This window comes from Eretmochelys imbricata, chromosome 5, assembly GCF_965152235.1.
Source record: "Eretmochelys imbricata isolate rEreImb1 chromosome 5, rEreImb1.hap1, whole genome shotgun sequence".
Taxonomy (NCBI): Eukaryota; Metazoa; Chordata; order Testudines; family Cheloniidae; genus Eretmochelys; species Eretmochelys imbricata.
Genome location: NC_135576.1, coordinates 32,096,825 through 32,111,307, shown reverse-complemented (window position 1 = coordinate 32,111,307; position 14,483 = coordinate 32,096,825). Strand labels below are relative to the sequence as shown.

At 40.4% G+C, this 14,483-nt stretch overlaps 1 protein-coding gene across 1 annotated transcript in view; it reads right to left on the bottom strand.

Annotated features, from left to right (window-relative positions):
• PARP8 (poly(ADP-ribose) polymerase family member 8) overlaps window positions 1–14,483 on the bottom strand; it is a 162,556-nt gene that overhangs the window by 45,019 nt on the left and 103,054 nt on the right. The window contains exons 9-14 of the mRNA XM_077816268.1: window positions 11,800–11,890; window positions 8,078–8,144; window positions 6,447–6,572; window positions 2,373–2,937; window positions 220–273; window positions 21–116 (exon numbers count right to left, since the gene is read on the bottom strand). Coding sequence (XP_077672394.1) covers window positions 21–116; window positions 220–273; window positions 2,373–2,937; window positions 6,447–6,572; window positions 8,078–8,144; window positions 11,800–11,890 — 999 coding nt within the window. The remainder of the gene's footprint in view (window positions 1–20; window positions 117–219; window positions 274–2,372; window positions 2,938–6,446; window positions 6,573–8,077; window positions 8,145–11,799; window positions 11,891–14,483) is intronic.

Genomic DNA, 14,483 nt, shown 5'->3' with positions numbered 1-14,483 from the left:
CTCAGCCACATTCAACTTACCCTCAGCATGGGGCCATTCTGAAACACATGTGGTTCATCACAAACTACGCAGTATTCATTCAGCACTGGTATCCGCTGCTCAGCAAACTCAATAGTCTGAGAACAATGGAAGTGAGAACAATAACATCTGCTTAAAAATAATTAACAGACAGCTCCTGCTCCAAAGTGTTTCTAAAATGGATTAAGCATGACATCCTACCTGCACAAGAAAGCCATTGTCTCGTATTGGAATGCATTTTGCACCATAATTCGGCTGTAAGAAAAAAGGTCAAGCAACTTCAGTGCTAGAGCTAATTAGAAGAGATGGTGCAGGTTTCTTGTGGAAATGGTAAGAACATTTCTATTTTTTTCTATAAAGGTCTGAGAATTAAACAATATTGGCATCTGGAAATATCTCTAGTTTGCATAGATCAGCCAAAATAAATTCATCTGTCTCTTTACCTCTTGCCTAGGGAGTTTTTGCTTTACCTGTAAACACCCTAAAAACTCTAATACGCAAAAGAAGCACTGGTACTTTGACTCCATGTCAATGTACAAACATCTAAGCAATTATTTTAAAGATGAATAGCATTATTTATTTTTTGTGTGTATCCTGCTTCTCTATACATATATAATATGGACTATGCATTTAGACTTGAATTACTAACATGCCCTTTAAAACAAAAAAATAGAAAATCTCTTTCCACAATACTTTTCATGAAACCTCTTCCTTGAGCCTCATCGTAACAAGTACCTATGCTTAGTCCTTCTTTCTGACACTTTATTTCAAAGTGTTAGTTTGGAAGGTATCTTTGCTACGGTGGCCACTAAGATGTGGAACTCCCTCCCCGCTGACATTTGTCTCAGACCATCTTTTTTACTTCAGTGGGAGATGGACCAAGCTGCTTTGTGGAACTTTTCTTTTCCTTCCCCTGCTGCTTCTTTTCCTGCACAGCACTCCAAGTATCTTGGCAAGGCAGTGGAAAGAAACTAGGATTTTAACAAGTAAAGTGCCAAATTAAGTCCTGATTGCCATTCCACTAAAGTCAATGGAGTTGCACCTGACTGAATACAGGCTGATTTCCCTGAATATTCATGTATTATGACAATAATATTATATTTATTAGTAGTTTTGATTTCACCAAAGTCAGTGGGATTATTTCTATTGACTTTAAGTGTGAGTTTATTCAGGCCCCTAAAGCAGAGACAGTTCAGAGTGAAAAATGAATCCCAAACATAGGTGATAGCACGTAAAGCTTTTTAGTTCACCTTTCATTAATTTTGGTTGTACAAGTTACGGAAACAACCAAGTAACATGTACATAGCAGCTTTATAAGTCACACTATATTATTGCCTTTAGATACAGCGAAAGTTGCTCATAGTTGACTTATTAGGCTAATTTACCATGAGTAGGCTGAAACACTATTAATGTAATTTCATTACAGTTAAAATATTTAATAATATTTTAGACTTACATAACACCATTCGACCAAGGATCTCAGAATTCTGTTGAGGAGGTGAAACTGAGGTACCATACTTATCAATAGTAAAGCTGTGACTAGAACCCAGGTCTCCTGACTCCAGCTCCCCACATCTAACATGTAAGACAACAAGCACCACCTCCCAATGTCTTGAAACAGGAAAGCAAACTGGCTCTTACTTACGCTTACAGTAAACATCCTTCCTATTTGTAGTGATCAGTTACAGACAGAACTAACATTGAAGTGTGTTTTCTATGTTTAGTAAAATACATGTTAACCCTTTGGGTTGGATTTCCCAACCCAAAACAAGAACAACTGTATGGGCATGTATGGGACTTGCCCCAGGTGGCTGCAAGGGGGAAAAATGGGCTTCAATCCCCTGTTCAACCTACCCATATCACCAGTCTGTGCACAGGCTATGGAGCAAGCATACATCCATTGAATATTACTCTTCACCTACACCAGTGCCTACAAGGAGTGGGTACAGCTTCAACTACACTCCCTTCAATGTGCTGACCAGCATGAAAGGAGAAAGAACTTACTACCGGATGGGGCCATCAGCAGATTATTTCCCCCATGGAGCAAGAGAGGAACCAGGGAAGGAACTATGTGACTGTGCTGCTCCTATGGCACAGCAGCAGCATGCTGCCCCTTACTCAGGGGGAGACATAAAAACTCAGTCTTAGCCTCTGTGGTCCCAGTTAGCATGACAGATGTGTATGTGTGCAGGCAACTGTTCAATACTGGCCAAAAAGGTAATTTCCAAAGTGTTTTATTTAATGTTAAATTCTTCTTGATGTATGCATTTACGTATGCCCTGGATATTAATCCATTTTAAAAAACAAACGAGAGGAAAAACATACAAACAGAAAGAATAATGATTATTACGCACAGCAGCTTGTGAAGGTGATGAGGAAGATGGTGTTAAGATACCAATAAGCCCTGAGGTAAGAGAGAGCCTCCTGCCCTCTGCTATGGTGGGTTCCTTGAAAAACTCCATTTTGGATGACTTAGGAGCACTGGAGTAAGACTTGCTGAGTAACTTGTGATTCTTCAGTCCATCTAATTCTTCCATTCTAAGATTACTGGAATAAGACCTGCTTAATAGTTTGTGAGGCTTCAAGGTGCTATTGTGCTCACATCGAGGATCCCCAGAACACGATCTGCTTAGGAGTTTTTGGGGCTTTAGAGTGATGCATTCTTCTTGCTTGACAGCTGCAGCGCAAGAACGATTCAACAGTTTGTGTGATTTAATAGCCATTGTCTGCTCAGCCCTGGGATCACTAGACAATGAATGGCCAAAAGTTCTGTGAGACTTTGTGGCACACACATCCTCAGCCTTAACTGTGCTAGAACAAGTCCTTCGCAGCAGCTTGTGAGTTTTGGAGATGCCATCTTGTTCAGATTTCAGTTTTGATTTGTTTTTACCACAACCAGGTGGAGGATAACTTGGCGACCTTAAAAATAAATAAGGGGAAAACCTAGTACAGGAACAATAAAAAACTCCATGAAACAATAAACAAGCAACTTTACATATAAACACACATATAAACAAGGTATTTTTTAAAAATATCTGTTTAAAGCAGAAGAAAGACTGACGTTTATGGATTATGCAAATTTGTATACAGATTTAATTCCTAAAAGTATATAATAAGTAGCATGTATATCTGTGTATCTGACTAGCTATAGGCATAGGCCATGATTTTAAAAAAAAAATAGGTGCCTAAATTTAGGCTCCTAAATTCATAATCAGGCCATTTACTTAGGCACCTATTTTTGAGAATCATGGCCATATTTTTCACGTAGAGCAATGGACTTCTTCAATCAAAAGGGTAAATCTACTTTTCTTGCACAATTGTTTTGGCATGGTTCTTTCAAGCCATGCTAATTTCTAGACACCACAAGCCAGAGGAGTTCTGCATGCAGATCAATTGCAGGTCATAATGGGCTCTTAGTATTTTAACTGCTGCAGAAGCTTGTATCCAGTCACTCGTATTTATCTCAACTGAAACAATTCTTAAAAAAACAAAACAAAACAAACAAACAAAAAAAAAAACCTCCTCCCCCCAAATAATCTGATTATTTTGTAGAAGACAATTTGGCTTGATTCTCTTCTCACTTCAAGTGGTTTTACTTCGGTGTACTCCTGATTGGCAGCAGCGTAATGTAAGAGAGTAATCAGGCCTAATATGCGTATCAAGAAAACAAAGAATCAACACACAAATGAAGCAACATTCATATGATCTGGATCGTTTTTTCTAATATTTAAAATTTGTTTGCCTAGTACTAAGAGAGCTGGTATCAGGCAAAATTAAATCTTCCTGAATCATTTTTCCATCCTCATACCAAAGTGAAACTTTTTTGGTTTGCTCAAAAAGCAGAGAAATAAAATCCCAAGGGAAAACATCCCTTTAACAGGCTGGCACTGTTTATCCATACTGTTAGCAAATGGTGATCCTGCTGGAAAATGTTCAGTGAAATATGCTGACTCACTCTTGTAAATGATTCATTACCATACATGGATATAAGGGAGATGGGAGTGGTACTCTAACAAAGAAAGGATGCTTAGCGTATGGGCTAAACAGTCTTTGGAGAGGAATTTTAGTTGCAGCTGAGTCTAGGGGAGAAAGATTGGGTTGGCTTTTGTATTCACTTTGTGAATAAAACCAAACCCCAGGAAGAGTGTGTGTGTGTGTGTTTTGACATGCTACAACCTGTGTGAATGTTTGGTACAAAGTGCGAAAGCCTCTGGCTCACAATTCCATCTTCCTCTTTTATTTCCTGTCAATATAAATACCCCTTGACACCTCTGTATGGATACAGTATCCAACCCATCGCCAGTCTGTTTCTGTTGTACCACTCACTGTTACATGTGAAACTTAGAATACAAGAAATTCATCAAGCAACAGAGATGCTCAAACGATCACCCAAAGCCAAAGAGGGGGTGATCAGCCAATCCCTCAAAATTAGAAAAAAGTGCTACATCAGGTGAACTACACCCCTGAAAGACACAAAGGCACTTAAGCGCATGAATAACTTTACTCATGGTAGTATGAACTCCATGGGATTCAAAAGGACTATTCACATGAGGAAAGTTATTCATGTGTATACGTACTTCCAGGATTGGGCCTTTCAAGTCCTGGTGACTGATTTTCAGAGGTGCTGAGCATGCATGCCTCCAAATAAAGTCACTGCTCAGCACCTCTGAAAATCAGGCCCCTTACCCCTTGAAATATCATACACATTTTTTCTGAAAGTGAAGAAAAATACAATTATGAAAAGGAAACTTGGACACAATAAAACTAGCAGGATACTATGGCTAAGGCTACGTTTATGTCATGGAGATTGTCATAAATATTAAGGGAAGAGTAACCACTTTTCTGTATACAGTGCTATAAAATCCCTCCTGGCCAGAGGCAACATCCTGTTACCTGTAAAGGGTTAAGAAGCTCAGCTAACCTGGCTGGCACCCGACCCAAAGGACCAATAAGGGAACAAGATACTTTCAAATCTTGATGGGGGGGGGGTCGGAGGAGGGGAAAAGGCTTTTGTTTGTGCTCTTTGCTTACGTGTTTGTTCTCTTTTGGGATTGAGAGAGGCCAGATTGAAATCCATCTTCTCCAACCCATCCTAATCCAAGTCTCCAATATTGCAACCAGTATAGGTAAGCCAGGCAAGGCGGATTAGTTTATCTTTTGTTTTATGTGAATTTTCCCTGTGTTAAGAGGGAGGTTTATTCCTGTTTTCTGTAACTTTAAGATTTTGCTCAGAGGAAGAGCCTCTGTGTTTTGAATCTGAATACCCTGTAAAGTATTTTCCATCCTGATTTTACAGAGGTGATTCTTTTTACCTCTTCTTTAATTAAAATTCTTCTTTTAAGAACCTGATTGATTTTTCATTTTTCTTAAGATCCAAGGGTTTGGGTCTGTGTTCACCTGTACAAATTGGTGAGGATTATTATCAAGCCTTCCCCAGGAAAGGGGGTATAGGGCTTGGGGGGATATTCTGGGGAAAGACGTCTCCAAGTGGTCTCTTTCCCTGTTCTTTGTTTAAAATGCTTGGTGGTGGCAGCATACTGTTCAAGGCCAAGGCAACGTTTGGGGATGTTTTTAACTGAAGCTGGTAAGAATAAGCTTAGGGGGTCTTTCATGCGGGTCCCCACATCTGTACCCTAGAGTTCAGAGTGGGGAAGGAACCCTGACAGAGGTCATGGAATCCGACTTCTAGAGACCTCCCTGACATTCTCTGCTTCAGCCCCAAGGACTGCCGGACTCAGCCTGCGGGCCCTGAGACGGTTCCAGCGACAGGCAACAACAGCGACACGGGGCCCCCTGCAAAGTTCCAGTGACAAGTGACAGACTCCTGAGGGGGTCCTCCACAGGGTTCCAGCAATGTGTGTGTGTGGCGAGGGGTAACAACTCGGGCGAGTGGCTGGGATGTCCCATTTTCTCTTTGGCAAATATGCTCACCCTGCAGCTCACAGCTCTCCGCCACCAGAAACCATGGAGCTGCAGCAGCAAAAGTCACAGACAGGTCACGCCTTCCCTGAATTTTTGTTGTTTATTGCCTGTGACATGTCCGTGACTTTTACTAAAGATAACCATGACAAAATTTTAGCCTTAACTATGGCTAATAAAATAACAGTCTGCCTACTAAACTAATAATAGCACACACAGCCAAGTTTAACAGTATAAAATGAGTGATTTCCTGTACTAGATGAGTCAGGGTCTTTTAGAGTGTAGGACATGAAAACGCTCCCCCCTGGAATAATCTTGACAACAGCTGAAGTTCCTAGTTAGTTCTTGAAATCATACAAGGTGAGGGCACAAGACCCAAGAGGTAAGGTATAAACAGAATACTTCTCTTTGGAGTAAAGTCAACATTTCTGCTAAACTGCTAAATCTTGTTAAGTATGCTGTGGAATTTGAACAGCATATGATAATAAAAGCATTTTGCTTAGTATTACCTGCGCAATGTAGAAAAGATGTGGAGAGGGGATTTCACCTTTTTCTCAGACACTTTCTTATTGTGCGTACAATTTGATTTTTCTTTGCTATTTTTCCATTGCTGTGTAACAAACGTCTGCATTATTCTGTAAAGGAGGAAAAGACAATCATAGCCAAGTCACAGTAATTGTAAAGCCAACAACTGTACCTTCATCATTTAAAGCCATGTAGTGGCCTCATTCTAAATGAAGAACTTGAGAGTCACATGGGTGGATTGAGGCCAGTACTTGGCTCTTTAAAAAATGACAATGTTATTGATAAAAGCTATATAAGTATACATCATACACATATCAAAGATGAAAGACGTAAAAGTATCTTTGTCATAGAGATGCAGAAACTGTGAGAGCGTTTAGATTTGAGATGTTTGGGTGGTACTGTTAAAGTAGATGGTAGTGTTGGCTTAACTGGCTATTTCATTGATTTTCAAAAGATGAAGATCTTCTTGCCCTCAAACGTGATGAGGGACCATGAGACCTGTGGCTATTCAAAATTTTTGACTTAACTGCATAGTTATGTAGATGTACAATCACAGGTCTCCCCCCTCTGCTTGACAAAATGTATTACACAAAAATGCATTGTGTATGCCTCTTGTAAAGGCTATCTAATGTACAACTCATCGGTACTATAAGGAATGAAATGTAGTATTAGGAACTGATTACTTTTTTCTCAATTTCAAATTACTGCACAGATTTTTAATAATGTTAATTAATCTGCAAGGTTATTAAAACACTGTGCTGATTATTTCTGATTGGTTCTTTAAACCTACCAGCAAAAGATTTCTTTATGGAAGCAAACTGCCTTTTTTTTTTTTTTTTTAAGGTGTAGATGTTTAGGATACATCTACACAGCAAAAAAAAACCCCACAGCAGCGACTCTTAGAGACCAGGTCAACTGACTTGTGCTTGTGCTTCAGGGCTAAAAATAACTGTGTAGCTGTTGGGAGTCAGAGCCCTAGGCTCTGAAACCTGGCAGGGGGAGGGAGGGGAGCCTCACAGCCCAGGGCTCCATCCTGAGCCTGAACGTCTATGCTGCTATTTTTAGCCCTGCAGTGCAAGCCCCACGAGCTAAGTCAGTTGACCCAGGCTATGAGCCTGCAGAGTTGTTTTTGCTGTGTTGACGTACCCTTAAACTTACATTCTTGTCATTTTATTAATAGCAATTATTCATTTTATTAATTAATCTCAATAATGAGAATTTGCAAAAAGATGCATCGTCAGAATTTTAACTAATAACAGTTAGTTATTACTGCACTAGATGACCTCCTGAGATCCTTTCCAGTCCTACGATTCTGTGATTCTTAGCTGCATCCTCTTTAATTTCACACACTTTAGACAGTACAGTTTATAAAACTCCAGTAAAGGGAAAGGGAAACATTTACAGGGACTACCTGTTATTTTTCACCACTGTCAAAACAATTTGAAAAGGTGAGGGGTGAACTTTTTAACTGAAAAAGCAGTCAGGAGCCATTTGGTCCAAAGAGAACTACAACTCATCTGTTAAATGTTTCTTGACCCAACACAAAAGCTAACATAAGATGATTATAACAACAATGCATTAAGCAAGATCGTATCAAATTTCTTCCAGAACTTACTTTTTCAGCTGATGTCCCAACCCAAATCTTTCCTTAGTAGAGATCTGAAATACATCCACGGTAGGTACTGCAGAAAATGTGATATTGGTGATATGTGTAAATTGGAATTGCCATGCTAGAACAGGGTATCACAGAGACCTACTTATTCTATTAGTGGTTTGATATTTACAGGCCGTATTCTGTGCAAATTTATACTTGGGAAACACCATGGAAACAATGGTGAGGGCAGTACTGTTGTCTGAGCCAGTTTGGAACCTGAACACATGAGCAAGAACCAGCCAGCCAAGAACCTGAGTACCACTTCAGAGTATCGGCCCACCCTGTTCAGCAACCCAACTCCAGCCATGGCCATCTCATTTCCAAGTGAACTGTCCTAGTCTTTTACATTTCTTTTTGCAGGGAGCATTACCTTCCCTCACCTTCAAAAGACTTACTGATTTACTTACTCATTTAATCTCTTTTTGGTGCGGAAGTAGAGGTTCCATTACTTGGCTTTCTTTATTTACTGTTCACTATTCTTTAAAAGCCCTTTGGGACTTTGGACCAAATTCTGCCCTCAATTACACCGTGTAAATGCAAAGCGACCTCACTGAAATCAACAGTGTTCCCCTGTTTTCACAACAGGCTGACTGAGGGTAGAATTAGGTTCTTCCCGAAAGAGGACTTGCCTTAGGTCCTTTAGTATCTCATCAGCATTACACCATATTTTCTGGAGCGAAGTGTTTCCTCTCTGAGAGGCCTTCCTACCCAATGCTCATTCCAGACCTTTTTAAAAGTGCAGGAAAACTGGAATATTTTGCAGAAGGTAATTCTGCTTGGAAGAAAAAACCTTTTCTGTATGAAAATTTAATTTATTCAAGTTTCCCTGAACCATTATAGGACAGTAGAATTAGCCCATTCTGTCAGCATGCAGAGACAGTCAAACTCTACTCAGGCATTTTTCTGTTCCCTGTCTCTATTTCTTAGAATGTAAAGAAAACCTACCAATTTATTTTATCTGTAGGGTTTCTTTTTTGAAGGCATTTCAGTAAAAGATCCATAGTGCTTATCATCTGACTGCATCATGTATGAATCCCAATAGCCAATGAACTTTCATCAAGGAAGCTCAGACATCGCCATTCATGCGATAGGGTACAGATCTCATACCATTCCCACCATCAGCACGCCCATATTTACTGGCTCAGATAATTGAAAACATAAGACATGGAGGCTGGAAACAAGCTTCCACTTCTAGCATTACCAAAATCCTTTTGTAACATTTAATAGATTGAAGTGGCAGATGGCACCAAGCACTTACTGAAAAAATCTCAATTCTTTGAGGCAGGATAATAACCAGCATATATTACAAGCATTGATGTGGTCAAAACAAGTGCATTTCATTATTAAAAGAAAAGAAAAGAACTATAATGATTACACTGAAAAAAAGAGATCCTAAAGATTTGGCTCAATATTTGAAGCTAACTTTTATCAGAATGAAATCATGATTTTTAAGCATATGTTATTCTGATCATTATTTTTTTTTAAAAAAAGGCAATAAAAATACCAGTTCTAATCTGAAATGCCACTGTTTGCCAGGTGCTCTTTAGAATGATTGTTTCATTTGCAAATAATTCAAAACATATCTTCTGTCTCCCTCAAATATCCTTTCTTTCAAAGAAACATCAGTTGATTATTTTATCCTTTTGTGCAGTGCTATTATTTAAATGCTGTTTAATCTTTCTGAGACAAACTGTGGTTGGATTTTCAAAAGAGATGGATAATGTGATTAGCAGTAACAATGTATTTAGATTTATAAATTCTAAAGTGTAACTAAATCTCATATTTCAGAGCATAAGATGATTGCCTGAAGGGTTTAGGAGCCCCTTTCCACACAATTAGCATGGGATGTGCTGCATTTCACTTCCTTTTAAACATCAGGTAATGGACACTGCCAGAAGCAGGATACCAGACCTGATGGCAGTGGAGCTGGAAAAATTTGTATAGTGAGGGTGCTGTGCAGCAGCACCCCCAGCACCCCTAATTCCAGCACCTATGCCTGATAGACCAGTGATATCATTTAGTAAGGAAAAGCCATTGCTTCCATTCCTAATATTGTTTCTAGTACGGATCATAGTACAGATAAATGAATTCTTGACAAATATCTATTTCTGTCCATAAACTATACTCTACTGAATGGGTTTTGTTTTGCATTTTAATATATATATATATTCACCTTAAACAGTTAAAGTTGGCAAATTATATGCAAGTGAAAACAGGATCTTTTAATGGCATGTGTTGGGCTACCTTGCACATATACATATATTCATTTTTTCCATTTAGTCCCTAAACAGGAACCTAAAGGTATCTTATCAATATAAAAAATTCCATGCTACTCATAAAAAATGGAAAAGAACACATTGGTAATAATCTGGCTAGGTACTAAATAAGAACAGAAGTTTCAAAACACTTGTATTCTGTATAACACATGTGAAACAGCAGCCAGACATATTTTGCCTCTCTTTGAGCATATGGTACATCTGTTTCTTCCATCAGTGAATGGCAGACACAAAAGGAAAGATATACATATCATAAGGTAATAACAAGTTATTACTCAGAACAGTGTTTCATGGGGAAAGGTTGAAGAGAGAGAGAGAGTTCCCTCATATATTAATATGTGAGATTGATCTCATTGTTCTTTTTTACTGAAAATCACTGGCAGAAACAGCAACTGCACCAGACTCATAAGATCAATAACGGCAAAGCACCTGTCTCTTGCCTTGATCCTGCAATTGACTGCATGAGGCTCAAGGGAGCTTCTGCACAAAGTTAGCTGCAGGATGGGGTCTATAAGTCCTGTTTTAGCCTTGCCAAAAGTGCAGAAGTTTTATTGTCGCTTATGGTCTTGCTAGAACATATCCAGCTGGATAAGGATTTGCAAAGTTTACTCTCTGTTGCTGAGTGTATTAGAATTTTGATTTCATATTGGAGTTGGCTAACAATAATAAATGTTAACATAAAGTTACAATAGCTATTTGCAATAAATAAACACCTGAACATTTATAAAAAAATATATTAAAATAGTAAGATGTAGTGAAACAAGACACTAAGCCAAACACAAATAAGATACTGATATAATGAACAGAACACAACTTGCAAAGAGCAGCTGCAGACAATGGACTCCCTAAGAAATGGATTACGAAGGTATTTTTCCCAGACAAATCATGACTGAAAAAATATCTTCATCGTTCAGTGGCAGAATTCTCTCACATAGATCTGAACTGAGAGGCAGGATTGGAAACCTAAGTGGGTGTGAATAGCAGTTCACATAAAAGTGTTGTACTGTAACTCCTTCGTGTGGATGCTATGGGCACGAATATGCAGGTCCGAGTCTGCACTAATGTAGTCCTCTTTGAAGAGGTGCAAACCCAAGACTTTTTACATTCACATTCGCAGTATCCACATAGGGGAGTTATAGCGCAGCACTTTGGTGTGTACTGCTGTCAACACCCTTTTAGTCCAAACTGCAGGGCAGTGTAGACATACCCTTACTATTGATTGTGCAAACGCTTACGCAGGGGCTTAACTTGAAATCAATGGGACCACTCATGATAGTGAAGTTAAACATGTGCAGATATATTTTCAGAATTGGGGCTTTAGCAATGAACATGTATATCTGCTACTCTCTACATGGCTCACAACTACAACATCGTACATGGCACAGGAAAAATGCAAATGTGACTAACCTGGACCATTTAAGTACTGTGTAAGTGAACAGTGCAATCGCACTATTATAGGTTCTGTGCGGATTACATCCCAAGCCACAGCAATCTCTTCCTGATTCCAGAGAAAAAGAAAAACAACAAAAATCATTAGCCATCCTCAGGAACTGTTTATGTTTTGTCAGTCAACCCTTATGCTGGTGAAATATTCAATGGAATGTAGTCATCTAAGCTATTATTTTCATCTGTTTGCCCACTCCTCGGCTATGCTCCATCCACTAGGAGATACTGGCTCAAGGGGAGAGCAAAAGGAGTGAACAGGGTGGGAAATACAACTGGTCCCACAGTAGAGGGCTAGAAGAAACCAGATGGCATATTGCCCCTTCCCTTGAGACTAAAGAAATCCCATCACAGGAGAGTCAGGTATTCATGAGGTTTCAGGGGCAGACAGAACCATCCTGTGTACCACATTTACCTGGGGAAATTATATCAGTACAGATGCTGTTCCTAGAATCATTAACTTCCACCCTTCTAAAGGGAGGTTACTGCACAGATGTGATGGCAAAATGAGAAAATAATGGCACGAGAAAGAGAAGGTTACTCAACTTGTGCAGTAACTGCAGTTCTTCGAGATGTGTGTCTGTGAGGGTACACCACTTCAGGTGTTGGTGCGTCCCAGAACAATCAATGGGAGATATATGGTAGAAGTGTCCACGCGGGTCACGCATGCACAACAGGCATTTTGCGGTGTTGCTGGTGCCATGTCTAGCACGTGCACCACCTGAGCCCTTCAGTTCCTTCTCTACAGCAGAGTCCTAATGGTGAACTCCGAAGTAGAGGGGAGGAGGGTGGGTAGTGGAGCACCCACAGGGACACATATCTCGAAAAACCTCAGTTACTGCACAAGGTGAGTAATCTTCTCTTCTTCTTCGAGTGCTGCCCCTGTGGGTGCTCCACTTCAGGTGACTGTAGAGAAGTGCCCCTCAGAAGGCAGGAGGGACTTTGGGTTCATTTGAGTCACAGAGGTAACTGTGGTTAGAGCCACAGTTGGTTAGAGCCAACTATGGCGTCAGCCCTAGAGTCTTGAGTGATAGCATAGTGCTCAGTAAATGTGTGGACAGAGGCCCAAGTGGCCGCCCTGCAAATCTCTAATATCAGAGCATTGTTTAGGAATGCTATAAAGAATCATGTGGAATGCACTGTGATGTGTGTAGGAGGGTCCAAGTTTTGAATATGATAGCAATGTTGAATGCATGTGGAGATCTAGACAATCTCTGAGTGGATATCGCGCAGCCTTTTGAACACTCAGTAGTAGGAACAAAAAGTCTAGATTTCCGGAAAGGTTTGGTCCTTTCCAGGTAAAATGCTAACACCTGCCTGAAGTCCAATGTATGCAAGATGGACTCTGTTGGAGTCTTGTGAGCCTTAGGATCGAATGTAGGAAGATGGACTGGTAGGTTCATATGAAAGGATGATGTTACCTTCGGTAGAAATGTTAGATGCAGGCACAGAGTGACCTTGTCTTTGAAGAATATTATGTAGGGAGGATCGGCCACGAGAGCCCCTATCCCATTGACCCATCTGGTGGAAGTAATAGTGACCAAAAAGGCCACTTTCATGGATAAATGTAGTAGGGAGCAGGTGGCTAGGGATTCAAATGGCATTCTGGTGAGGCATTTCAATACCACATTGAGGTCCCAGGCTGGAATAGGTTGACAAACCTCTGGGTAAATGTTCTGGAGACCCACGAGGAAGTGTTTAGTAATGGGGTGCACAAAGATCGATGTCCCATCAATCTCATAATGGAATGCTGTTCTGGTCATGAGGTGGACTTTGATCGAGCTCACTGCTAAATCCGAGCATTTCAGCTCCTGTAGGTATTCCAGCACTAATGATAGCGGTGTTGTGGAGGCTGTCACGTGTTTTTCTTGACACCAGGAGGATAATTTCTTCCATTTTTGAAGGTAAGTATTACATGTGGTCACTTTCCTGCTGTTTAGTAATACGTGTTTGACTTGTTCCGAGCAGGCAAGTTCGCCATAGTGGAACCATGCAGAAGCCATGCTTGAAGGTGGAGTTTCTGCAGATTGGGGTGAAGAGCGTGACAGTTGTTCTGAGACAGCAGGTCTGGATGGGGAGGGAGAGCTCGGGGGCGGATATCGCCATATGCATCTGGTAAGGGTACCAGGCTTGCCTGGGCTATGTTGGAACTATGAGGATGACCCTGGCCTTGTCTAGGCATATCTTGCGTATTATGTGTGATATCATGGGAACTGGTGGGAATGCTTACATGAATTGTGCATCTCATGTGATGAGGAAGGTGTCCCCCAGTGATCGTGGTTCCATTCCCACTCTCGAGCAGAAAATTATGAATTTGTGATTTGTCGGGGATGTGAGCAGGTCAATGAGTGGAGTGCCCCACCAGCAGAATATGGATAGCAGGACTCCCTCGTTCAATTCCCATTTGTGGTCTTGAGAGAAATACCTGCTTAGCGTGTTCGCCATTGCGTTCTGACAGCCGAGAAGGTAGGAGGCTGAAATGTTTATGTTGTGGTGTATGCACCAGTTCCACACTTTCATGGTTTCGGTGCACAGTGAGTGAGATTGAGTGTCTCCTTGCAGACTGATGTAAAACATGCAGGCAATGTTGTTGGTCATTATACAAATTGATTTGTTCTTTATGTGAGGTAGGAAGTGTCTGCCGGCAT